The 25604-nt window shown below is 45.2% G+C and overlaps 1 protein-coding gene across 1 annotated transcript in view; it reads right to left on the reverse strand.

The window, feature by feature from the left end:
* Positions 1-19617: 19617 nt before the first annotated feature.
* PAPPA2 (pappalysin 2) overlaps positions 19618-25604 on the reverse strand; it is a 297667-nt gene continuing 291680 nt past the window's right edge. Inside the window, exons 21-22 of the mRNA XM_060088558.1 lie at positions 21867-21965; positions 19618-19692 (exon numbers count right to left, since the gene is read on the reverse strand). Of these exons, the coding sequence (XP_059944541.1) occupies positions 19618-19692; positions 21867-21965 (174 nt within the window). The remainder of the gene's footprint in view (positions 19693-21866; positions 21966-25604) is intronic.

Here is a 25604-nt window from a genome sequence, read left to right on the forward strand (position 1 = left end):
ACACACTATACACACTACACAGAATATACACACACACACTACAGACACATTACATACACAAACTATACACACACACTCTATACACACACATACACACTGTACACACAACCTCTATGCCTGGGTCCCACCTACTTTCAAGTTAAAAATAAGGCCAATATGAATGGAGTAGGAGACAGTGCTCGGGCCCCCCGAGGATTTCTCTCGAGGATTTTGCCCAAGGAAGGCAAGCTTGCTCACACCCTGACGACACTGCCCACAGTTTGACTGGAGGAACCCATTCTGACTAGAAGGGTGATGGACGGGGCCACTATTAAACCTCAACTTTCCAAGCTGCCAAACAGGTCTTAAGGGAGTTGCTTATACCCACCAACACTCTGCCAGCCCTGGGATCCCACGAGGCCACTGGTGTTTCCTCCTGAATGGACATGGCCCACTGTAATAGCGCTAGACCTTTAACGGAGTGTGCAGTTGTTTTCCGTGGAGTTTGGTCCGTTCATTACTTTCAGTTAATCACACTTCTTGATATTCGAAAATGTTCTATTAAAAAACAGTGTGAAAAGAAACCACTTTACTACTATAGAAGGAAGGGAGAGTATAGTGTGACCAACTTCAGGTATAGCAGTATTGTTTAAAAGAGAATCACTGTACGATTGTACAAATGGAATGATGAACTAAATAATAAACAAAGCTGTCAGTAAGTGTTGGGTGTGTGGATGTTACCTGGGTCTTTTAATAATCGGAGTGATCTGGTTAGACCAACTGGGGAATTATTAAAGCTTTAAACGTTATACTTTAGATTCTATTGATACATACATAGGTCCTATAGCCCATCATCTTAAGTAGAAAAGAAGTTAAATCCTTCACAGCAAATTATAAGCTTATTGTTAGGTACTAGCTATTCTCATCTTCTTTCTACCATCTCCAAATAATTAGCCAATGAAATGTATTTATTGCACATCTGCTGCATTTCAGACACTGTGCATGGTGCGGGAGATACACTGGGTGGTAGGACAAGCTTGTTCTCCATCACCGAGAATGGCATTTCATAGGGAAAGTTCGACATTGAACCCATCATTACAAGGGTGACAAGAACTATGACAGAGACATACAGGACTCTATGGGAGTTGCTGAAATTTGTATGTTGGGCATCTAAGAATGATGTTGCAAAAGGCCCTGCCTGACACATTCTTATCTTGCATTCTGTAGAGGCATTTGGGAGAGGCTGGCTATTATGAACTGTAGCTCAGAACCTCAATCTTTTTTGCCCCCTCTCTACAATGTAACTTTAAATAGATGTTATCTGTGCTGCCACCAACGCATGTGATTCCCTTTAAATTCTTCAGTAGCCGGCTATTAAGTGCCTAGGCACTAGCTGGCCCTCCTGAAAAGTAACCGTGAGAGTTCTGGTCTGTGCGCGCAAGTGGGCATTATTAAAAGAAGACAAAGACTGGCAGTTTTAAAAGATGGCCCCCTACATTCTTCGACCCGCCTCCCAACTAGAATGGTGTTCTGCCTCTGCCCTTGAATTTGGGCAGGTTGATGACTGTTCTGACCAATAGATGAGAATGGAAGGGAAACTCTCTGACTTCCAAGTCTGAGTCATAAAAGGCCTTGGGGCTTCTGCCTTTTTCTCTGGAACTCTGACTCTTGGAGAAGAAATCTGAGGCCACCGTGCTGGGGCCACCATGCTGGAGAGGTCACATGTAAGCACTCTGGGCCACTGTCCCAGCTGAGCCCAGCCTTCCAGACATTCCAGCTAAGGCACCAGACACATGAATGAAGCTCTCTTGGCCCCTCGAGACCCATCCCTCTGCCAGCTGCACACCACCCAGCGACCTCTATCAATGTCACATGGAAGAGAAGAATCACCTGCCAAGCCCCGCCTGAATTCCTGGCCCTGAAAATTATGCAACACAATAAAATGGTTATTGCTTGAAGCCACTATGGAGATTGGTCTGCTAAATAAAGGGGATTGGATGAGAGCTCAACGGTGTCTATTCCACCCAGCCAGTGACGGAGCATCTAAGTTTCTGTCCCGGGTGTGAATTCACCATGAAAAGAAGAGGTGATTTTACCCAGGCTGGGCTACGTAAGCACAACGTCCCTCTCACCACCTTGCAGCAGTGAATCTCTGCTGCAACAGAGAAGAGCAAAAGAGAAGGCTGGATGCTTCACTCCAAATACCTCTCAGAGGGCGAACCTCAGGAACTTAGTGGAAGCCCTGGGAAGGGGGGACAGTTGCTCCAGGGCCAGCAAAAAAAAAAGAAAGAAAGAAAGAAGACAACTGGGGACAAAATAGGAATATTAGAAGGGAAGGGTTTCTTCTAATTATTTTGCTTTTCTGCCCCTTTGCATTTGGAACTTCCTGGATGGGAATGTGTACATCCCACACTTAAAGTGTGCCAGGCACCGTGCTAAACACTTTAACTGCAGGCTCGTCCTCAATCTTCATGCAATTCTGTGAACTGGATACTCTCAGGAAAGAGGAAGCAGAATCTCAGAGATTTTATATAACTTGCCCCAGTTCACAGTGAAGTAGAAGTAAGGCCTCTCAACCAAGGGCTGTCTGACTCTAACCATTACACAATCCTGCCTCCGCCATTCATGAGTTGGCTTCTTATTGAGTTTCCTAGAAAGGGAAAAACTCCCACTGAGATTTTTACAAATCACTGGCTGGTTACCCTATGTCAGACCATAAAAGAGAATGTGGCTGGATCAATACAAACCTACCACGATTAGGAAAACAACTCAGGGTGCATAGCTTGTTTCCAAGCTTGTTTGCTTGTCTGTTTGGCTTGGTTTGGGATTTGTTTGGCTTGTTTTTTGTCTGTCTCATGAGGATAATGCAGAGTCAAGAAGAACCATGACTCAAGCTCTGTCTGTTGAACGTACCCTTGTGTTGGCTTTTAATGGTTCTTTTGCCCTGTTCTCTGTGCTCTGCATGCATCCTTGGTAACACCCGATACTTGAGTGAGATCTTGGGAAACAAAAGCCTCCTGCCCTTCAGGACAGCATAGCCTGACATGTTGATCCAGGACCCAGCCTGATTTTGATAACCTACTGGCTCCCAGCCCTGTTTCCATCACCACCTCCTTTTTCATTGTCATTTCAAGTGAACCAGTGAATGAGCAGCTTAGTGTCAAATGAAACCTCAGCGTTATATAGAACAGCTGACAATTTCTCTTGATACATGTGGGACTCCAGGCTTTGGCTCATGTCTGCACTATTCCAAAGTGGGGGGGAAAAAAACCCTCTTTGTGCCACGGCTTTGCAGTGTGTGCTGTAATTGAATTGATTCCTGTAGGAATGCACAGGTTTTGATATCTTGTTTCTTCACCAAAACTGCCTTTTCTTAGAGTTTATGAACATGTCTGTTCACACAGCGCGACACATTAGTGTAATTGATTTCTTACTACCTCTCCCAGGAAGAAAACCTCAGCCATATTCTCTGCTTAATAATTAGGAGCAACTTCCTTTGTTCAGAAAAATTCAAATGTCAGGTGACCCTGAGGCCTTTGCTGTCCAATGAGTCAGACAGTGTTCTGTGACCTACTGGCTTAGAGATGAAACTGTCTCCTGCCATGTCCTTGTGATGTCCCGGGACCTAAGAGCCTGTCGATAAGACAAGGTTGGACATGCCTTCACTGCCATTTTGCCCCAGTGACTGTTGAGTATAACTTGGTAATGCCCATACTACTCAAAAGCCAACTGCCTCTTTGCCCTCAGATCCATTCCCCAGCCTTCTGCTGCTCTGCTCTGTGTCACAGAGAGCTGGCTCTTGCAAGCTACATTTTCCACACAGCCTTGCCAACAGGCTTCCAGCCCGTGGGACAATGGCAGGCACTTGTGGAAGATCGCAGGACAGGGAGAGGGAGGAAACCAGTGTATTTCTTCCTGTCTCTGACTGGATGGTGTCGTTATCATCTTCTTTGTGATTCCAGCTGCCTCTCTGTCCTCAGAACTCCTCCAGCAAACTCCTGCCATGCTTTCAGCTCCCTTTAGGTGGCTCCAAGTCCTGAGTTTTAGGAACACGGTCTTATCTCCTCAAAGCAGGAGCTTCCTGCAGTTACCAATCTTTGGGTTGGCCCACGATTTTTCACATGCCCTTTCTGTTATTCCAAAGCCTTTCTAATTAGTTTTCCATTTTGAATTTTTTCTATTGAATTATCTAAAATGTGTTCTGCTTTCCTAACTGGGTCTTAACTAATACGTACTTCGAACTAAAAATGATTACATATCATATGGCATAAAAATTTTATAACTCTTTAGGGTCTGAATGACAATCCGGAACATAAATTCTGATGACAAAAGTAAAGAAATTTCCATAAACTTGAAGACAGATCGCAAGGATGGCGAATGGGTTTTCACTTGAGTGCTAAATTTGATCAAGTGTAGTGGCTGCCTGTGATTTTTTTTTCTTTTTTTTTTTTTGGCTGCGTTGGGTCTTTGTTGCTGTGCACAGGCTTTCTGTAGTTGCAGCAAGCGGGGGCTACTCTTCGTTGCCGTGCGCGGGCTTCTCACTGCAGTGGCTTCTCTTGTTGTGGAGCACGGGCTCTAGGCTTATGGGCTTCACTAGTTGCAGCACGCGGGCTCAGTAGTTGCAGCACAAGGGCCCTAAAGCACGTGGGCTTCAGTAGTTGTGGTGCACGGGCTCAGTAGTTGTGGCTCTCGGGCTCTAGAGCTCAGGCTCAGTAGTTGTAGCGCATGGGCCCTAGTAGTTGTGGCACATGGGCTCAGTAGTTGTGGTGCGTGGGCTCTAGGGCACGCGAGCTCAGTAGTTGTGGCTCGTGGGCTCTAGAGCACAGGCTCAGTAGTTGTGGCACACAGGCTTAGTTGCTCCGCGGCATGTGGGATCCTCCCAGACCAGGGATGGAACCCATATCCCCTGCATTGGCAGGCGGATTCCCAACCACTACACCACAAGGGAAGTCCCACTGCCTGTGATTTGAAAAGTATTCTGAGACTGGATCTGTATCTGGCCAGAAACAGTGGTGAGATGAGTGATGAATGCCTAACATGGATATGGAAATGCTGAAAGGCAAAATGTGTGCCATGCGTTTGTCTTCCCTAACTTATAGAAAAAGAATAGACACAGAATACCTAATATCAGGACTATACAGGAAAATCATATATGTATGCACCATAATATAATATAATAATGTCATATAACTTATGACATATACAAAAGTGAATATAGGTTCATTGTGCATTGATAATGGAAATAGAATGAGAACAAAAAACACATTTCTGAGACCTCCGGCCCCATTACTATGTGATCACTTTCACAGCATTTTATTTATGTTTTCTGAACTGTCTTTTTTCATTTCTAAACCTGTATTTTAAGATAGTGTTAATGGTGTTAATTTGGTATCTTAGGAGGCAGGAAACAAAGGATTTCAAAGTCTCCATCTGTTTCTGCCTCTTGAACAGTGTGTCAGTTAAGATCCAGGCAAGATTTCCACAGAGAGAATTTAATGTAGGGAATTGGTTAAAAGATACTGGAGGAGCAAAAGAGCAAAACTATTTGAAATACTGAGATAACACAGAGGTATGAATAATTGCAGGAAGCAGCCACCCCTCTTGGACTCAGAGAACAAAGGGAGGAAACAGAAAGTAGGTTTCCTCAAGGAGAGGCCATTTGCTTGGCGATGGGGTTTCTTTGTGAGAACATAATAGAGCTGCTCCTTCAAGGGCACAAAGATGACAGAGACTAGAACCAACTGCTGCTGCCACGGTAAAGAGCCATTAGAAGGATGCTGCTGCTTGAACCGCAAGTAAACCCAAAGGAACCAACCAGTCCATTCTCCTTCTTCCTTCCAATCTCCCCCTAGTGGCCCCTACTGATGAAACCTAACATGAAACTGACAAAAAAGAACTGAAGTTTGCAGTGTTTCAACAGCAGCCTCACAAAGCAGAGGACAAGAGGGTGGGTTTGAACTGAGAGACGGTAGCTTAATAACTGGCACAAGTGGCCTGAAGATTAAATGAGATAATGCTTTGGAGGCGCTGAGCACAATGCCTGGAACACACCTAGTAAATGCTCCACAGTATTGGTGCTCCCTGGCTGTCTTTACTGTTCTTAGACACTGAAATGGAGCCAAATGTGCTACAGCCATTATCCTTTCCCAGTAGCCAGTAGCTTTTTCTTGACAACATTATAGGGTAGCAAGAAAACATGTTGCAAGTTTATACTATGCATTCTCTTTCCCCTATGGTTTTTTTTTTTAGATAACACTGGTTTATAACATTACACGTTTCACGTGTACAACATTATATTTCAACTTCTGTATATACTACAACGTGCTATCTTTGAAACTGAACTTTCTCTAAGAGGTTTTACCATTTTATGTGACATTTGTCACTGAAGACGTTGTTGTTTTTTGGGGTTTTTTTGCGGTACGCGGGCCTCTCACTGCTGCGGCCTCTCCCGTTGCGGAGCACAGGCTCTGGATGCGCAGGCTCCGCGACCATGGGTCACAGGCCCAGCCGCTCCGCGGCATGTGGGATCCTCCCAGACCGGGGCACGAACCCGTGTCCCCTGCATCGGCAGGCGGACTCTCAACCACTTGCGCCACCAGGGAAGCCCGAAAGTTGGAAATCTTAAGTAACTTTCCCAAGGCCATAAGGCAGGTAAGTATGGGAGCCAGAGTGCACCCTTTTTACTGCTCTCCAATGCTGCCATGTGTCCCACCTAAATCACCCCGGGATTTGGAACCTATGTGACAGCAACAGGGTGATTCAACTAAACCAACAGCAAAACTTGACTGAACATGTTTTTTTTTGTCTGTTGTTTCTCTTTGTTTTGTTTTGCTGATGGGGGGGGGGTCGAGGTTTCCTTGTATGCAGCAGAACCGACAAACGAGACTCAGCGATCTTTACATGTCCACGTCTTGCTGCTTCATCCTGGCCATCAGCACAGCGTCAGTCCCTGCTGTGGAGAAGGCGTGGCTAGGGAGCTGGGCCTATGCACTTTCAAGGATTCTTGTGACCTGAGTTTATTGGCATGCATGGAAATGGAATTCCTCCCATGTCTGATCTCACTGACTTTTGTATCTCTACTGGCGTAAAAGTCATTCCCATCCTCCAGCCTGGTCGTATTCTCAGGCAGACCATTCCAGCTACGCAGATGTCTCTACAGTTCTAGAACGGAAGCGTTCAACCACACCCATGGATCTACTGTGTCTGCACCACGGTAACCCCTGACTAAGGTCAGTCTAAAGCACTTCAGATCTCTGGACCTTCCTCACTCTTGGGTATCAGACAGGGGAAGATGTTTTGATCCTCACCCTGTAGCCTCCATGTCCCTTGGCGACTAGGAAGGAATCTGAAGAGACCCACAGTAGAGGTGTTGGTGATGGAGCTGACTGGTGTGGGGCAAGAAGAGGGGAACATAAAGAAAGGGCATTTGGGGCTTCCCTGGTGGCGCAGTGGTTGAGAGTCCGCCTGCCGATGCAGGGTACACAGGTTCGTGCCCCCGTCTGGGAAGAGCCCACATGCCGCGGAGCGGCTGGGCCCGTGAGCCATGGCCGCTGAGCCTGCGCTCCACAACGGGAGAGGCCACAGCAGTGAGAGGCCCGCATACCGCGAGAAAAAAAAAAAAAAAAAAGAAAGGGCATTTGGCTGCCACAGCAATACCAGCAAACACTCAAAGGAGAGGGTGTAGCCCAGAACTTAACAAAGTGCCACTGGGTTTGAGCAGCCGCTGGAATGTCTGAGTGGAGCTTCATTCCTCCCCACAGAGCCTGGGCTGAGGCCATGAGCAAGGAGTGCCCTACCTCTCAGGACTCCTCAGGACGAAGACAGGCACGGAAAAGACGAGCTGAGCTCCCAGGTGTGGGTTTTCCTCTCCCCCGGGCACAGAATGGGGACCTCCCAGAAGAAATTTGGAAAACTCCACAAAGAGACTTGATCTACAAATTATTTTTTTTCCCCAAAAAATTCTGAGCTGGACATTCTTCAGGGTATGAGCAGCCACTTTGAAAGTTCTTCCCTGCAAAAGTTCACTTCTGTCTTTTCCTTTGCTGCCTGCCCTTCTCCAGCATGGTATTCTCACTGTGGGCATGGACCTGGGATCTCAAAACCCTCACAGTTGGATCAAACAGAAGACAGATCTGTGGTGTGTGTTAGCAATGGGAATGGGCAGCAGTGGGTTGAAGAGGCAAGTCTGGAAAGACGCTGGCGCCAGGAGAGGTAAGACCACAAGGACAGTGAAGGGGTGGGACTGGCATGACTTGAAGAGCTGGAGTTGGGGAGCACACAAGAGCCTGAGGTCAAGGCGGGGTCTGTGTCAGAAGCCCAGTGCTTAGATGAGGCTTCACTAGCCAGGAGATTCATAAAATCCTGATAATAATGAGGTAGTGTGGACAACTGCCGGCCAAGTTGTTTATGAGGAAGGAGGCCTGGAACTCCCTTCTAGAGCCTGGAAAAGATATTGCCAGAATCTGACTTTGCCTTCACCTCCAGGTCCTGCCAGACTCAACCCTTCTCCAGACTCAACTCTTTCCTGTCCGATTTCCTCTTCCCCGAAGCCTTAACTAGCTTAGGGGAAACTCTTGTCTGAGCTATAGCATGAATGGAAACTGGAAACAAGCGGTGAGATTTTAAGTACACCTGAAATGGTAATAGGAAGGTACTGGCCACTTCAATGGAAAAGAAGGAAGGAAATTCTTTCACTAATAAGTATTTATTATTAATAAGTATTTATTGAACACCAGCCGTGCTATGGGAAAGACACTCACACGGAACACTTTGTATACCCAGTGCTTTCAAGGGTTACTAAGGTTACCCTATCGAGTGCTCATAATAGCCCTGCAAACATAAACTCATCCCCACTTTATAAATGGGCCCTAAAAGACTCATCTGCCCAACATCTCTTTGAACTGGGAGTCCACACTAGGTCTTCAGTCTGAGGTCTGTACTCTCCGAATGAGCAAGATGAATACATAAATGCCTACAATTTCTACCAAAGTTTACTTTGAGACAGTCAAGTTTTGATGCCTTGGTACCTCCAGGAATGTCATTTACATCTAGAGGAAACCTTGTTACTCTCCCCAAGCCACGATCCTTGCCTGGGGCCCTCTTTACGTTGTGAAGGTAAATTGTCTAAAACTACAAGTAGTATGGGTGGATCCAGTTTGCTTATTCGTGAGTATGCTGCCCAGGCAGAGCCCCAGGACATGCTCTGGCATCAACATGACCCTCTAAAATTGTGAATAAATTACATTTCTTGATGACATAGTTTAAACAATTTTTTCTTCCCCTTAATACTTGGAATCAGGGTCACATTCTAACTATTTAATCTGGGGCCTCAAACTGGCACATAGCATGGCTTTAAATGAAATTATATTTAAAACATAGCCAAAGGTTCATAGAACACTTAATTGCATGTGAGCATGTGAGTGTGTGTATATGGGTGTGTGTGTGTGTGTGTATGTGTGTGTGTGAGAGAGAGAGAGAGAGAGAGAGAGGAATACCCATTAGAATAATTCACATCCTAGGCCAGAAAGTATGTGGAAACTCAAAAGCCAGCCAGTCACCATCCCCACTACTTTGTTCCTTCTGTACCAGGGATACTTCTATTGATCTCAGGTAATAATACTTATAATCACCATTTTAAAAGCCCCTCCATGGGGACTTCCCTGATGGCACAGTGGTTAAGAATCCGCCTGCCAATGCAGGGGACACGGGTTCGAGCCCTGGTCCAGGATGACCCCATATGCCACGGAGCAACTAAGCCCGTGTGCCACAACTACTGAGCCTGTGCTCTAGAGCCCGCATGCCGCAACTACTGAAGCCCACATGCCTAGAGCCCATGCTCCACAACAAGAGAAGCCACCGCAATGAGAAGCCCGCATACCGCAACGAAGGGTAGCCCCCGCTCGCCACAACTAGAGAAAGCCCATGTGCAGCAACGAAGACCCAACGCAACCAAAACTAAATAAATAAATTTATAAAAAAGAGAAAGAAAAAAGTGCCTCCATGGAAGGCACTTCATGATTATTGCAGTGAATCTGCATGAAAATTCTCTAAGTTAGGAATTATCATTCCATTTTACAGATGGGAAAGTTGAGTCTTAAGCCATTAAATAACTTGCTTAAAGTCACTTCACTTTGTCTCAGGTCAGGTTGTCTCTTAGATTCTCAATCTTGACTAATCAACAGTTGCTACTTCTTCCTAATCCATGTGGACTACACATCTAAAACCAAAATGTGCTCATCTTAGCTGAGCTAAAGCACACCTCAACATAAAACTGACCGACAAACCCTGAATTCAATGGTCAGCTTCAAAATGAGTCATTCTGAAACTATGCACTCACAACCCACAGTCTTCTGTGTTGGCCCTGTGTTATCCTTGCTCAGACTATTGTTAAAGAACCAGTCAAAGCATAAAACTCGAGTGTCCACAGACCCACCCACCCATCTCCAACCCCAAACACAACATCTTCTTTTCTTTTGATTCTCACATTCCCAAAATCAGGATTGGGATTCAGTTTAGCAAATTTTAAGGTTTTATTCAGGCAAGGCACTGTGCAAGGCAGTGTCAGAGATCGAAAATCAAGTAAGATGGTGTCTCTAGGGCCACAATGTAGAGATGTAAAGTTGTGTCTTGCCCGAGGCTGCCTGGTCCAGGGGGTGAATATGGCCAGAAATCCAGCCCGTGCTATACTTTTCAAGCCATGCTCTCTGACATTGGTTTGCTTTCACTCAGATGAAGGGGTGCTTTTTTTATTTCTCAGAAAAGGTATCGAATGGTCTAGTGGAGCCCTGAGTTCACCTGGCATTGAATAGGAGGGAAAGACAAGAACACAGCTAACAAAACATCAGTCCACCAGATTGATGATCCTGGGAGAGGACAGTACGGAGCCATGGACACAGTAAATCTCATCAGATGGGGGAGGAAGCACAGCCTCACGGAACTGGAGGACACGAGAGGGGACTGGGAAATGAGCAGCTTTGAGGCATGTGGAGATGGAGGGAGGGCATCCAGGTCCGGAAGCAGGAGCCTCAGGGGCTGTGGGCGCATCCTCTCTGACTGGAAGGCGGGGGCAGGGGGTGGTGTGGGGCTGGGGAGGACCACTAGTTCGGAAGCAGCAGGAAGCCAGTGTAACAGGTTGGCTGTGCTGAGAGTGGTTTGATCCTTCAGGACAGGCACAGACACTGTGAGCTCCTTTCCCTGAGTCCCGGGTGACCGGACGAGAGGTGTGCTACAGGAGGAATGATGTGGAAGCCTCGTGCCAACGGACTGCGGGGGAAGAGACAGGAGAAGGGACCTGGCTGGGTGACGTTACCATGGCAGTTGAGGAGGTGATGGCAGCCCAAGCCAGGGTGAGAGGAAGGCAAACCGAAAGGAGGAGGATGGATGTGAGAGTTAGGAAGCAGAGGCGATGGATTACATGCAGGTACAGAGAAACTGGTGTGGGAAACAACTTCCCTCCAAGTAAAAGCCAGAGTCCTTACCGCAGCTAAGGAGACCTTCTGTGACCCTCCCCATCCCCCAGCCCTCTCTGCCCTCACCTGCTTCCCTCGTTCTGCTCTTCTGCAGACACACTAAGCTCTCTCCCACCTCACTTCTGCTGCTCCCCGTTCTGGCTGACTCTCCCCCCAGGTATTCACGGGGCAGCTGACTTCCTGCTGTTGAGAAGCATTCACACACCTTCCCTATAGAAACTAGCACCTCCCCACCCCGGACCCTCTTTACCCCACTTACTGCACCTTAGTTTTCTTTGTAACACTCTTCACTATATAGTCTGTCTCCACCAATGTCTTTCCAAATAAGGAGCTTTGTTTTGTTCACTGCCGTATCCCTAGCACCTGGCACAGAATAGGTGCTCAATAAATATTTATTGATCTCACCAGCTATTTGGGTATTTTTTTGCTTCACTCAAGTCAGAACAGTCCAGATATAAAATGTGTAGCCCTGGGAGACAGTGATTTCCTTAATACTAGACTGATTCACAATTAGGCAGGACAACCCGTGGTAGGAAACGTTATGTGAATAATTCAGTCTCTTGGAGACCCTTTCAAGCCTGAGAACCTATAAAATCTAAGTACTGTGCTTTATGTGTGTGGTTTCCCCAGAGAGGGAGTGTTCTTTAGAGCATAGAGGGTTAATGCATAGACCCTAGACCCAGACCCTGAGGGTCTAAATCAGGGCTCTGCCACTTATTAGCTGTGCCACCTTGGGCATTTCTGTACCTCTCTGAATACTTATGTCTCATCTTTAAGTGTTTTACTGCTCCTCAGTCACGGTCTGACTTCTCAAAGTTAAGGCCCCTTTAGCAGGTTACCTGGCAAAGTAGAGAAGTCAAGAGCAGTGTTGAGTTCACGAGCACTATTTCCTAGGACATTTGCAGAAACTGTAGGAACTCTTACAGATCATTCTAAAGGCTATTGATTCACTACCAACAAAATCATTCCTTGGAAATTATTTGTGTCCTAACACAACTTGGCTTTACTATTCAGAAAGCACTCTGAACCGCACATGTCGAGTTGTGATATGGGAACTTTCTTGAGCTCTGATAGCCTTTTGTGAGATTTAAATATGTGACTTCTCAGAGTACAAATATTTTTTGCAAAGCAGCTGCCTTCAGATAGCAGTTATCTCATGGAGAGGAAAGGCAAATTGATACAACATGATTGGCAGTCATTAAAAAGTCAATACTCTCCTTTGATTTATTTATTTTCTCCATTTGAATAAGTGACTTTTGTGTGGACAAAGACAAGGCAAAGGAAGCTTGTCTGTATTAAATTATCCTGAGAAGAAAATTTGATTTGAAGAACACTAGCAAATTGTAGTTGGTCTGTACTATCTTTCAGGGCTTGGGAATGTTTTTATTATACTGATTTGGAATGTTAACCAGATTTGACTTGTAGATCCTTTTTTTTTTTGCGGTACGTGGGCCTCTCACTGTTGTGGCCTCTCCCGATGCAGAACACAGGCTCCGGACGCACAGGCTCAGCGGCCATGGCTCACGGGCCCAGCCGCTCCGCGGCATGCGGGATCCTCCTGGACCGGGGCACGAACCCACGTCCCCTGCATCGGCAGGCGGACTCTCAACCACTGCGCCACCAGGGAAGCGCTGTAGATCCTTTTAAGAATGGACTCTGCCATTGTCACACCAGTACTTACTAACACTTGGCAATGTAACCCGAGGATCTAGTGGCAGGATCAAGGGGAAAACAAACAAAAAAAGGGATCATCAGCAAATCACGCACACTTGAAAACAATCATTATTTTCGAATGAGTCTTAACTTTGTTCCAAATACCCAGGGCATGCGTAGGTTTTATGGGTGTGGACATATATTACAAGATACAAGATTCTTATCACCATCCCTTTTTCTGAGCCAACCGTTGAGCAAACGGAAATGTTATCGGTCCGGAACCAGTGGTCTTCTTGGGGTGACATAAAAAGAGATGACCCAAAGCCAGATCCAGAGATGCCCTGGAGTTATTTATAAGTGAAAAGCCATATTACCCTCCTGCCATCCTGAGCCCCTCAACATCTGATTGGCCGGAATCTTAGAGTAGTGAGTCTCCCAGCTGACGGGTGACTCATCATGTCATTTAAGTTTGTCAGTCAATGGAAACCAGAGGTCCAAAGTCTCTCTCCAGGACTCTCCCTGGGGAAACTATTAGGGAGAAGGCAGCCTTGCCAGATGTCTCAGTCCAGCTGGCCTAATGGGCATGTGCAGGGCATCTGCTTATACTCAGGGCCTGGCATGAGCAGAGGGCCCTGGAACGATTCTCTAGGTTTGCTGTCAGTTTTCCTACCATAAGCTACTAAGAAAGCCACCAGTAAACCAATGAGCACCTTGAAATATAAACAAGTAAAAAGACATTTAACTTTCCCATTTCAGCTGGGAAAATCTGAGTTCATTCTGGGTCTAGTGGGCTGGACTTCATGTAGTGGAAAGCACATCACATTTGGAGACAGAAAAGTCGGATTCCCATCCCAGCCTGCACTTAGTAATATGAACTTAAATTTTTCAATGGCCTCTCTAATACACAGTTTCCACATCTGTAAAATGGAAAAAAAGACAAAAAACAAGAAACAAAAACTTCTGCTTAACCCACGGGTAGCAATAAAGCATATGAAGGTACTTTGCAAAAAGCCATAAAGAAAATGTCAGGTAACATTATTTTTACTCTCAGAAGTTTATTTCTAGTCACACACCCCCTCTCAAGTTCCAGGCTCACATTTCTAACTATCTATTCCTCAGGCCTTCCCCAACGGCTCATACATGCACTGAGATAACCACCTGGCCCTTCTGGCAGCCAGGTGGTGCCCAGCAGGGCCAGACACACTGGCAAACTGCCCCCAGCTGCAGAAGCCTCCTCCAGCTTGCTAAATACTGCTTTAGATGAAATTTCCAACGAATTATCTATCTGGCTTTTTTTTTTTTTTTTTTTTGCGGTACGCGGGCCTCTCACTGTTGTGGCCTCTCCCGTTGCGGAGCACAGACTCCGGACGCGCAGGCTCAGCGGCCATGGCTCATGGGCCTAGCTGCTCCGCGGCATGTGGGATCTTCCTGGACCGGGGGTGTGAACCCATGTCCCCTGCATCGGCAGGCGGACTCTCAACCACTGAGCCACCAGGGAAGCCCTCTATCTGGCTTTTAAACTGATTTTATCAAAAAGCAAAGACACGCTCTTTCTTCAGAAGCTTACTCCTCCTGGCTTCCCTTTTCTGTCAGTGATGATAACCTTTATGTGTATAAAGACTGCCAACAAACACATGAAAGAATGCTCAACATCTTTAATCATTAGAGAAATGCAAATCAAAACTACAACGAGATATCATCTCACACCAGTCAGAATGGCCATCATCAAAAAATCTAGAAACAATAAATGCTGGAGAGGGTGTGGAAAAAAGGGAACACTCTTGCACTGCTGGTGGGAACGTGAATTGGTACAGCCACTATGGAGAACAGTATGGAGGTTCCTTAAAACACTACAAATAGAACTACCATACGACCCAGCAATCCCACTACTGGGCATATGCCCTGAGAAAACCATAATTCGAAAAGAGTCATGTACCAAAATGTTCATTGCAGCCTTATTTACAATAGCCCGGAGATGGAAACAACCCAAGTGTCCATCATCGGATGAATGGATAAAGAAGATGTGGCACATATATACAATGGAATGTTACTCAGCCATAAGAAATTGAGCTATTTGTAATGAGGTGGATAGACCTAGGGTCTGTCTTACAGAGTGAAGTAAGTCAGAAAGAGAAAGACAAATACCGTATGCTAACACATATATATGGAATTTAAGAAGAAAAAAATGTCATGAAGAACCTAGGGGTAAGACATGAATAAAGACACAGACGTACTAGAGAATGGACTTGAGGATATGGGGAGGGGGAAGGGTAAGCTGTGACAAAGCGAGGGAGAGGCATGGACATATATACACTACCAAACGTAAGGTAGCTAGCTAGTGGGAAGCAGCCGCATAGCACAGGGAGATCAGCTCTGTGCTTTGTGACCGCCTGGAGGGGTGGGATAGGGAGGGTGGGAGGGAGACGCAAGAGGGAGGGGATATGGGAACATATGTATAACTGATTCACTTCGTTATAAAGCAGAAACTAACACACCATTGTTAAGCAATTATACTCCAATAAAGATGTAAAAAAAAAAAAAGATAACACAGAGTCATTGTCTTTGACATCTCTCTCCACTTCTCCTTTGCATTTTCCCATCCTATCAACCATCATTTTTCTTTTCCTTCTTATATCTATCTTGGTGTCTCACAGAACCAGGCTTGACTCTAGTGCCAGGCATATGACCTTAAAGAACTTTCTTTACACACTGACACTTGGTGTCCACATCTGTGAAATGAAACAGTGGAAGTTGCAGCTCTGTTTGTGAGGATTAAATCAGACTGCGTTTGCCAAATGCAGGGCACATGTGAGCTGAGTTCTACCTTCTAGCTAAGTTGGATGCCCCAGGGACGTCTGCTATCACCCAGCCTTTTCCCCTTCCTGCTTCCATAGGGTCAACCCTGTTCTTCACTTTGCCTGGACTCTTCTCTCCCCATTTCCCATTTCCGCCTATCAAGCTCATATGCATCCTTCATGGACCATCTTTCAAATACTCCCTGCCTTTGGCATCCAAAGGTGACGCTACTGCCTCTGGACTGTAAATGATTCTTGCATTTTATTCTTACAACTCATGAGGCACTTGACATGACTACTGTGTACTCTGCTTTTGTATATGTCATCTCTTCTTGTGAACTTTCATGTTTATCTTCCTTATGCATACCATTTACTTAATAAATAGTTTTCAAGTGACTGAAAAGAATCATCAGTCAATCAATGATGGATGTCCAGACCTGAAACGAGCGAATGAAGTGCTCGAGCAATGTGGAAGTGATGGAATGATTTAAACGAAGAATAAGACACCAAAGACACTCCCCATTTTGTGTGCTGATTTTTTAATGAACATTTTATAATCTTACAAAATAACTGGCTGTAGCTGTTTTACGTTACAATACAGTAGATAGCTCCCTTCACTGTGTTCCCAATCAAGCCAGCCCCTTGGGATGCCAACTGACACACTCAATAGTGATCTCACAGAGGAGAGGACATGCCAAATCCAATGCCTTGTAATGGGGGGAAGGAAAAGAGAGAATCAAGAATAGCTCTTTACTTTCATGTACAAGTTTGCCAGCTGACCATTCTCCTCACTCTGCCCTCTCATCTCTCTGGTTGGAAACTGTCACACTGATCATCAGAGTCATCCAGCCCTAGGCAACCTGGACCCCAGAGCTCCTAGTTACTGGGAAAAAGAAGCAGAGAAGTGATTTTGGAACAAGGAAACAAATGGAAGAGCCTCTGGGAGAGGCCCTCTGTGGCCCCATGTATGGGGAAGAGCAGCAGAATGCAGACCACCACATGGAGTGAGTGTGAGTTAATATCCACTGGGGATTTGTGACCGTGGTGTCTTAGAGCTTCAACTTTATTAGTGACCTGAGGAGCTCGAAGCACTAGGCTCCAGGGACATAAGGCTGGAAGAACCTGCCATCTATGAATGGCCAGGACTGACTTGGGCTGGGCAGCCTGTAGCCTGAAAGGCTTTCCACACACCCCCAGAACCCTCCTCTCACCTTCCCAGGGCAGCGATGGAGTGCAGATGTTGCCAACAGAGAATGAAATATTTTAAAACGAAGTACGAAAGAGAAATGTTCTCACTGTAACTCCTTTGGGAAGACTGAGCCCAGATCCATACTGGCATGAACCGCAGGCTCCGTATTCCTGGGGCTTGGGGTGGGAGGGGGTGGGGGGTGGATGTAGCCTTCCTGAGCTGGGCGAGGCCCAGGATAACTCTCAAGCTCAGACATGGCAGGATTCCCCTGCACAGAGTTTGACATGCTTCAAGAAATTTGGATAACCATCTTACCACTGTTTTAAAATGAAGAATCTAAACTTTTCTACTGTCCTTTCCAAATTGAAGCCTACCAGAATCCCAGAAATAAATATTCTCTTCTTGGGGGCACTAAATGTGAACCCGGATAAGGAAGAGTAGGTATCTAGGCTATTGTTTCCATTACAGCTGGAAATACAGAGAACAAGAGTATTTTGGATGGGCAGACTCTGGTCTTTCCCTTCCCCAGTGACCTTGCCACCCTCATTTCAGATCCCCACAGATAAATATGTGTAATCCCCTTCTCCTTTTTATTCCACTCCAGAATGTTGTTCTTTCCTACGTGAAGTCTGGCTCAAGATAGTGGGGGAAGTATTCCTTCTTTCTATTGATATTTGCACAGCCATTGCTTTCAGGGTTGATGGGAAGAATAGAAAACTGTGGTTGGAGCCAAAGAGAAGGCGATCCAGGGAGACTAAGGCTGCCCTTGAACTTTTGCCTGTTCTTCCCTTCCTGAGATGATAAACTGGGGTGTTGAACAAGAAACTAGCTCCTTACTTTCTTTCTCCAAGGCCTAATCCATAAATCGTCACTAAAAAACAACTGCAGTAGACCACGTGCAAAATGAGTCAGCCCAGGACATAAACAGAGGCAGGTTAACGTGGTCATTTCACATACAGTCCATCTATCGAGCAAGAAAGGGTAACAACGACAAAATGGACCCTAAGCAGTTGAAATTCTTCTCTCTCCCCACAGAGTGTCACCCTTGCTCCATGTTATTTTCAGAGCTTGCTCAAAGTGCTCTCTCTGGGACACAGATTTGACACGTCACACTTGAAGAGAATTTACCTCCGAGTCTGCATTGTTCAAAAGATCCCCTTTGGTCTGCTGTGGAGACTCTGAACAAGGCTGAGTCTCCTTGACTCAATTCATCCTCCAGCCCTGGGCTCTGATTTACCCTGACTTCTCCCCTGTCTACAGCCTCCCGCAGCTCCCCCAAACCTGCCTGTTCTTCAGTTTCCTCCACCTTTCCCCGATGTCATTTCCATGACATTTTTTCCCCAGAAAGTCAACAACAGGTCATGTGGCTGTGAATGATGGCCAGGCTTGGAGACTTAGAAAAAGGGAGACCACAGGCCAAGTGTGAGGAACGCGTGAGTTCCTGTAATCCTGGTGATGGGAGAGGGAGCCTACATACAGACTTGTTGACTGAGTGACTGGCTGAGAGCCACACTTGGAACAGGCACCTGTGGAAGTGCAGAAAATCCTGGGCCTCACCAACTGCAACGCAGAGTTCCAAGAACTGAAGAGAATGTATTCTTTTTGGATGGATACTCAAGAACCATAGTCTAGTTTTCCTGGACCCATCACCAATGGATAACCCCACCCACCTTTCCAAGCCTTTTAGTAGTATCATTCCAAGCCCCCATCTCCTCTAACTGGGCTCGGCTCCCAGTTCAGAAAAAGATGATTAGCTGACACGTGATTATCAAAAACTCCATCTAATCTCTCTCTTTCCTTCCCCAGTTCCCTCTCAGTCTGCCAATCCCTAGGAATAGAAAGATGGCAGAAGAACTTGTCTTTTGGTCCTCAAACCCTCAGCATTCATTTTGGATGTGAACTTCACAGCAGCATGTGTGGAACAATGGATAATTTTTAGCTTAGTAGACAGCAAAAAATATAATATATATAATATATTTATATCATTATGTTTAAATACTTATAAAGAATTAATAACTAACCTCATTATTACTAAGGGAGACTACACAAAGAAAGGGAGAGAGCCAGTTTAGATTAGACGAGCCCTGAAAGATGGCCATCCATTCAAAATGGGTATTAGCAGAGTGTCCCTGGCAACTTCTCTTCTAGTATTTTGGTATTGGTTTACAAGTTGGGTGGGGCTGAATAGTTGGCAGGGTGTAGAGTGGGGAGCAGGGCAAGAGTTGAGGATGGGTTTTGATAGCATATAAATGGGGAAGGAGGGTCCTTGAATATATATCATACTTCTCTTTCCACTTTAAATCAACTTCCTCTTTGAAGAAACGTTTGCCTATGATTCTTCCTTACTTGGGCTACTTGATGCAATAGTTGGCACCTATAAATGTCCTCTTGCATTTCTTATAGGATCCTTCGTGTTCTTCTTCCTTCCTTCATTTCATGACCTTTCTTCTTCATTCAGCTTTTGTTTCCTTTTGTGGAGGCCTCTGATTCTTACTGCCTCCAGGGCAGTGGAAGGAGGGGCTTGATCCCACAGTTACAGGTTTTCTTCCGCCTTGGGGTCTCGGCAGGTGCATTCATCCAGATCACAGTCAGCAGCAAATGGAATGACCTAGGAGAAATCAAAAAGAAGTTGAAATCACTCATGTTTGCACCAAGCACCGCACTTTCAACCAGCTTTTGCTTTTTTTCTCACTTGGTCCCAGAGGAAGTGTGGGATTGCGTGTTAGTATCACAGAATTGAAATTAACACTCAGTTCTTTCACTTACACACCATGTCTCCTTAGGCAAGGTAAACCTTCCTTGCTTCACTTTCTTTATATATAAAGTGGGAGGACAACAGCAACTACCCAAGAGGGTGTTAGTGTAGTTTAAATAAGATGATGGATATGAAACACACATTTCCAGGCACCTCTAATATCTGTTACTACTACTTCTAATATTACCACTAATGTTCAAAACTACTGCTGTTAATGTTTTTGTTGTTATTATCAATCTTCACAAAATCTTTGTAAAGTAGGTAAGATGAATGTTAGTATTTTCTTCTTACAGGGAAGGTCAAGAGAGGTAGGGTGACTTAACTCAAGGTCATGACACTACCTGGAAAACCAAGGCTCTATTACCTAGCTCTATGTCTTCTACTTTTTTGATGTTCTTGGGGCCACAGAATCATCTCTTCTATCTTCATAAGCTTGAGGTTTTGCCCTTCTTGAACCCAGGATATACTTTGGCTTGGTGAAACAATGCATCTCTCTATCCATTGTTTGTGGCTGGATTGCCTTCCTGCTATGTAATTATCCCTCCTCCAGGTCAGAGATGGTCCAGCAAAAGTTGCTCTCTTCCTGCTTGCACTGCTACCAACAGATAATCATACTTTTTGAGTGTCCATAATTAGCTTCAGAGAGAATTGGGCATTCAGGAGACATGATGTAAAAGTGGTAAAGATTCTGCTCTTTGGGCATGGATAGTCAAATGAAACAACAATAGATCAGCATATTATTTAATAGTCCAAGTACACTGAAGAGATAGGCTGGGTGACTGGGCAAGTGGGCTAGAGAACGGGTGGAGGGGTTTGAGGAAATTTCCCAGCATATTTTCACATATGAATTAAATGTAATTTAGGAGTCAACAGGGGTGAAATGCTTTTTCAATCCTGATTCATGTGTATACTGGCCACAGGCACCAAAATCCATTAAAGAAAAACCCTACATCTGCTGAGTGTGAGATGGAGATGGGGAGAGAATTGATTGCTTTCTTCCGAAGTGGTTATGCCTTCCTGAGTAGAAATGGGATCCTTGACCAGTTACTTTCTTCAAGTGAGACCAGGAACTAGTTGGCACGATGTCTGACCTGCAATCCAAGCTCTTGATCTGTTTCTCATGGTTTGGGATTTGCTGGTTTTTAGAGCAAAAGAGGGCCAAATTGAACAGTGATACAAAAGTCCCTGAGCTCTCTGCACTAAATAAGTTAATTCATGTCAGTGGTGAGAACAATGCCTGGCACAGAGTGAGCCATCAGTAAATATTACCCATTAGGAGGAGTATTCAGGTCTGTGTAGAGGTAATCATGCAGACGTGACTTTATTGTGGAGACACATACAAGGAAGGAAACATTCTTGTGTGTTTCTGATTCATCAGATCGGCCAACTAGCGTCAGTTATCTTTGGAGCTCTTGGGTTTTCATCCATATTATTCCAAATTTTCAGCCTATTCAATTTTATAGGCTTAGCTTAAGCATATCTTCTATTTTAATAGAGTCCAGAGCAACAGGATAAAAGGCATCATCAAGAAAAGGGCTACTGCTCAGGATACAGTGGGGGATTGCTCCAGGTAGCTTGTGGTGGCTGCTCAACATACACCTGCAACGTGCTTGTATTTCACTTTATAGGATTATTCATTTAGCTGTGAAGTTTAATAATAAGTGGATACCACTTCATGGATAATCCTGCCTCTCCAAGGAGTGGAAGCCATTTTTCCCTACCTACAGAAACTTTTCCTGGACAATGATAAGCAGGTGGGAGTCTTTGAGCAGCAGAAGCATGGCTTTTCTCTAGCAGTTACAGGACTGACAATGAGAGACTAGTGTTTTCTAACAACCTATCCTAAAATTACTATCCTTAATCCTGTCACTGTAGAAGCTCCAATGTTTGTTCATTATCATTCCCTCTTCTTGACTGTTGAAGAAAAACAAATTATGATGCAGCATGAAGGAGAGCTAGCCAAAGGTCCTGCCTCTATTCCTGGAGCTCCTACCCGCTCCCTCCCACTCCCAGGCGCCCTCACTCACCTTCCTGGAGGAGAGCGTGGAAGAGCAGCAGTCTCCCCCATCGTAGTGGCAGTAGGCCCGGTTGTTGATGGTATCACACCAACCATCTGCTTGGAAAGGCTGGCAAGGGGGTAGCATGTCAGGGTCGAAGTACAACTTCACTCTGCTTCACCCTATTCTCCCACTCATCCCACCCCCAACATAGTCCATGGAACTCGAGACATTATGATGAGAGAGCACCAAAGGGGCAGGGTAAAAACTGACCCAACATTCTCAAGAAGTTGAAAAGTCTCAAGCTAAGACCATTGGATCAAAGGAATTGTCAAATTTCACAACCAGTGTCTGGCTCCTGGCCTACTCTAGGGACCAGAATGGTTCATTTAATTCCTTGATCAACTTTTTCACCTTCTCGTAATAGTAGGTCTTTACGTCATTAGGTAGGTTACAAAATATTTTCACACATGTTAACTCTGTTGATCATCAGGAAAACCTGTGCATCAGGCAGGTTTGGCTTTAAAAGTCCCATTTTAGGGGGCTTCCCTGGTGACGCAGTGGTTGAGAGTCCGCCTGCCGATGCAGGGGATGCAGGTTCGTGCCCCGGTCTGGGAAGATCCCACATGCCGTGGAGCGGCTGGGCCCGTGAACCATGGCCGCTGAGCCTGCGCGTCCGGAGACTGCGCATCTGGAGCCTGTGCTCCGCAACGGGAGAGGCCACAACAGTGAGAGGCCCGCGTAACGCAAAAAAAAAAAAAAAAAAAGAGTCCCATTTTATCAGTGAGGAAATGGGGATAAATAGACATGACAAAAATTACTCAAGGTCACACAGCTAGGTCACGCAGAGTTTAGGATTAGAAGTCATGTATCTTGATATTTTGCTGCTTCTCACAGATTAAGGACCATAACCTCCATCTCTTCTGGTACTTGTACTTAGAGACCCTAATAGTCCTGGGTTGCTATAGACTCAAATGGTGTTTGTCCAGAATGCAGTGGTCCTAGGGTTTGGGACACCAGTGCTGGAACACAAATCATCCCACGTGTACAGCTACTTCATGCACAGCAGGTAGACACAGGGTTAGAGCAGAGGAAGCCAAATGGTTTCCATCTACTCCTGTTACTGCTGCAAGTTAACAGGAACCAAAATGGGAAAGGGGCCCAGGCGAAACCAGAGTTAGTGGAGTGTTTCACCCCAAAAGGGAATGTATGATAAGAACAGCAACGAACGGTTAAAAAAATAGCTTAGCAGCCCAACGCATTGTTCCTCTAGAACCACTCTCAGAGGTAAACAGTGTCCCACGGCATCCTGGAGGGTGCACCAGCCCAGGCAGCCCACCTACTCAATCGCATTAGCTGCTCCCCATCCTGAGTGGATACCCAATTGCAAAGCCTCAGGAAGCATCTCGTAGTCAAGCTCTTTGGGCCACAGGACAGTCAGTAGACTCTTGAGGCCTGAGGCCTCCTTCCAGTTCACATATTCAAATCACTTTCTCTTCCCCCACCCTCCTTAAATGTCAAATAGAAGGACTGTTCCCTATTCCACTCTGCTTTGATGAGATAGATCACTAAAGTAAAAACTGGCCATTAAGGGACTTCCCTGGTGGCGCAGTGGTTAAGGATCCGCCTGCCAATGCAGGGGATATGGGTTCGAGCCCTGGTCCGGGAAGATCCCACATGCCACGGAGCAACTAAGCCTGTGCGCCACAACTACTGAGCCTGCGCTCTAGAGCCCACGAGCCACAACTACCGAGCCCATGTGCCATAACTACTGAAGCCCGTGCGCCTAGAGCCCATGCTCCGCAACAAAAGAAACCACTGCAATGAGAAGCCCATGCACCACAACAAAGAGTAGCCCCCGCTCGCCGCAACTAGAGAAAGCCCGCGCACAGCAACGAAGACCCCAATGCAGCCAAAAATAAATAAATAAATACAATTTTTTTAAAATGGCCATTAAGTAATTTTCAGCAATTGAGTTACATCAGAATGAGCTCATCCAAGTTATTTCTTCAATGTTTTGATTTATTCTATGGGGTCCTGAGGTCACTTGAACATCATTCCAGATGTATACCAGTTTGCGAACCTCTGAGAAGCTGCTACTTGTGGGGTGGAACTCAACAGCTGTCACACAGCTGCACAGCAATGTCAGTTGAGAGCAGGAAGTGAAAATGAATTCTGTTCTCAACACACGCCTCACTGGGATAAAAGACATAGATTTTGAGATGAGCATTTGTCTTTAACCCTGGAGCCAGTTACTCGGGCTCTGGAGAACTTGGAATAACTATATAATCATAACTTGCATCTACAATTGCAGCCAAATAGGAGTCAAAATACAACTAGCTGCATCCTTAACACCTATAGATGCCCTTGGGTTCTCCTGGGAGGACCAGATACATCCATTGAGATTCCCCTAGAATTTTCTTTTTCCAGTGTTTGGAGTATATTTTCCTCATCTAACACTGCATCTGTTACTTTTCCTCCAACCCTGACTGACTCACTGGCAAAACTTAATCTGTTTCTTCTTTCTTTTTCATGTAATCATCTATAAAAATCCAAAGAGCACCCAAAATACTTCTCCTACATATAAAAGTATGGTCTTCAATATGGAGGATTAAAGGGAGATCTAAAGAAGATCTTCCTTTTCATAAGAACAACTTAGACATTTGAATGGATTAATAAAAAATCCTGGGAATCTTTCTTTCCAACCTCTTCCCCAAGGTTGGCTTCTCATCTCAGGAGTATTAGGGAAGGTATGTTGAAAAGATTAGAAATTGTCTAGGTGACCTTCTCTAGAGCTCACTAGACTTTGATGGCTATAGCCTGGACATGATTTCTAGAATGTTCTTAAAGGGTCATCTGGGAAGAGAAGGGAATTTATAAAAAGGAGCATAAATACAGAGAAAAGGTTGGAAAGACACAAGTATTTAATTTACTATATACCTATTAGAATTAATTGCTCCTCCCCTAACCTGCCAAAAATAACTACTCCACCCTAAACAAACAGAGTCTCCTATGGCAACATGTGCCTGGAAGCTTGACAGCTTGAGTCCAAAGTTACAATGGAAAAAAATAGGAAGGGAAAAATGACTAATCAATCCAAAGTTTTTAAAGTATCTGAAGACTGGACTAGGTTGGGGGACGCAAATCTCAATAATTGAAAGGTGTCTGATTTGGGACATCACTCCGCCCCACAGGAAACTTCCCCAAGGAATGGTGACCAATGTGTCTCAATGGACACCAATGTGTCCATAGGTGAATTTTTCACTACCCATACATGCACCTCATTTTCCTGTAACATCAGAAAACAAAGCGTTCCAAATAAGAGAATTTTTCAAGTACCTAAAGCTTATTTCTTTAAGAGCCACTTTTTAATTTTCATTTTAATTGTTTTCACAAAAGAAAAAAACCTGTATAAAATTCCTGTTTCCTGTGCTATGCAGCTGCTTCCCACTAGCTATCTATTTTACGTTTGGTAGTGTATATATGTCCATGCCACTCTCTCACTTTAGCACAGGGAGATCAGCTAGGTGGTTTGTGACCACCTAGAGGGGTGGGATAGGGAGGGTGGGAGGGAGGGAGATGCAAGAGGGAAGAGATATGGGAACAGATGTACATGTATAACTGATTCACTTTGTTACAAAGCAGAAATTAACACACCATTGTAAAGCAATTATACTCCAATAAAGATGTTAAAAAAATTCCTGTTTCCCTGCCTTTTAATAACTTATAGAATACAAAGTCATTAACATGAATATTTTTCCTTTTTAC

Source organism: Mesoplodon densirostris, chromosome 2 (assembly GCF_025265405.1).
Source record: "Mesoplodon densirostris isolate mMesDen1 chromosome 2, mMesDen1 primary haplotype, whole genome shotgun sequence".
Taxonomy (NCBI): Eukaryota; Metazoa; Chordata; class Mammalia; order Artiodactyla; family Ziphiidae; genus Mesoplodon; species Mesoplodon densirostris.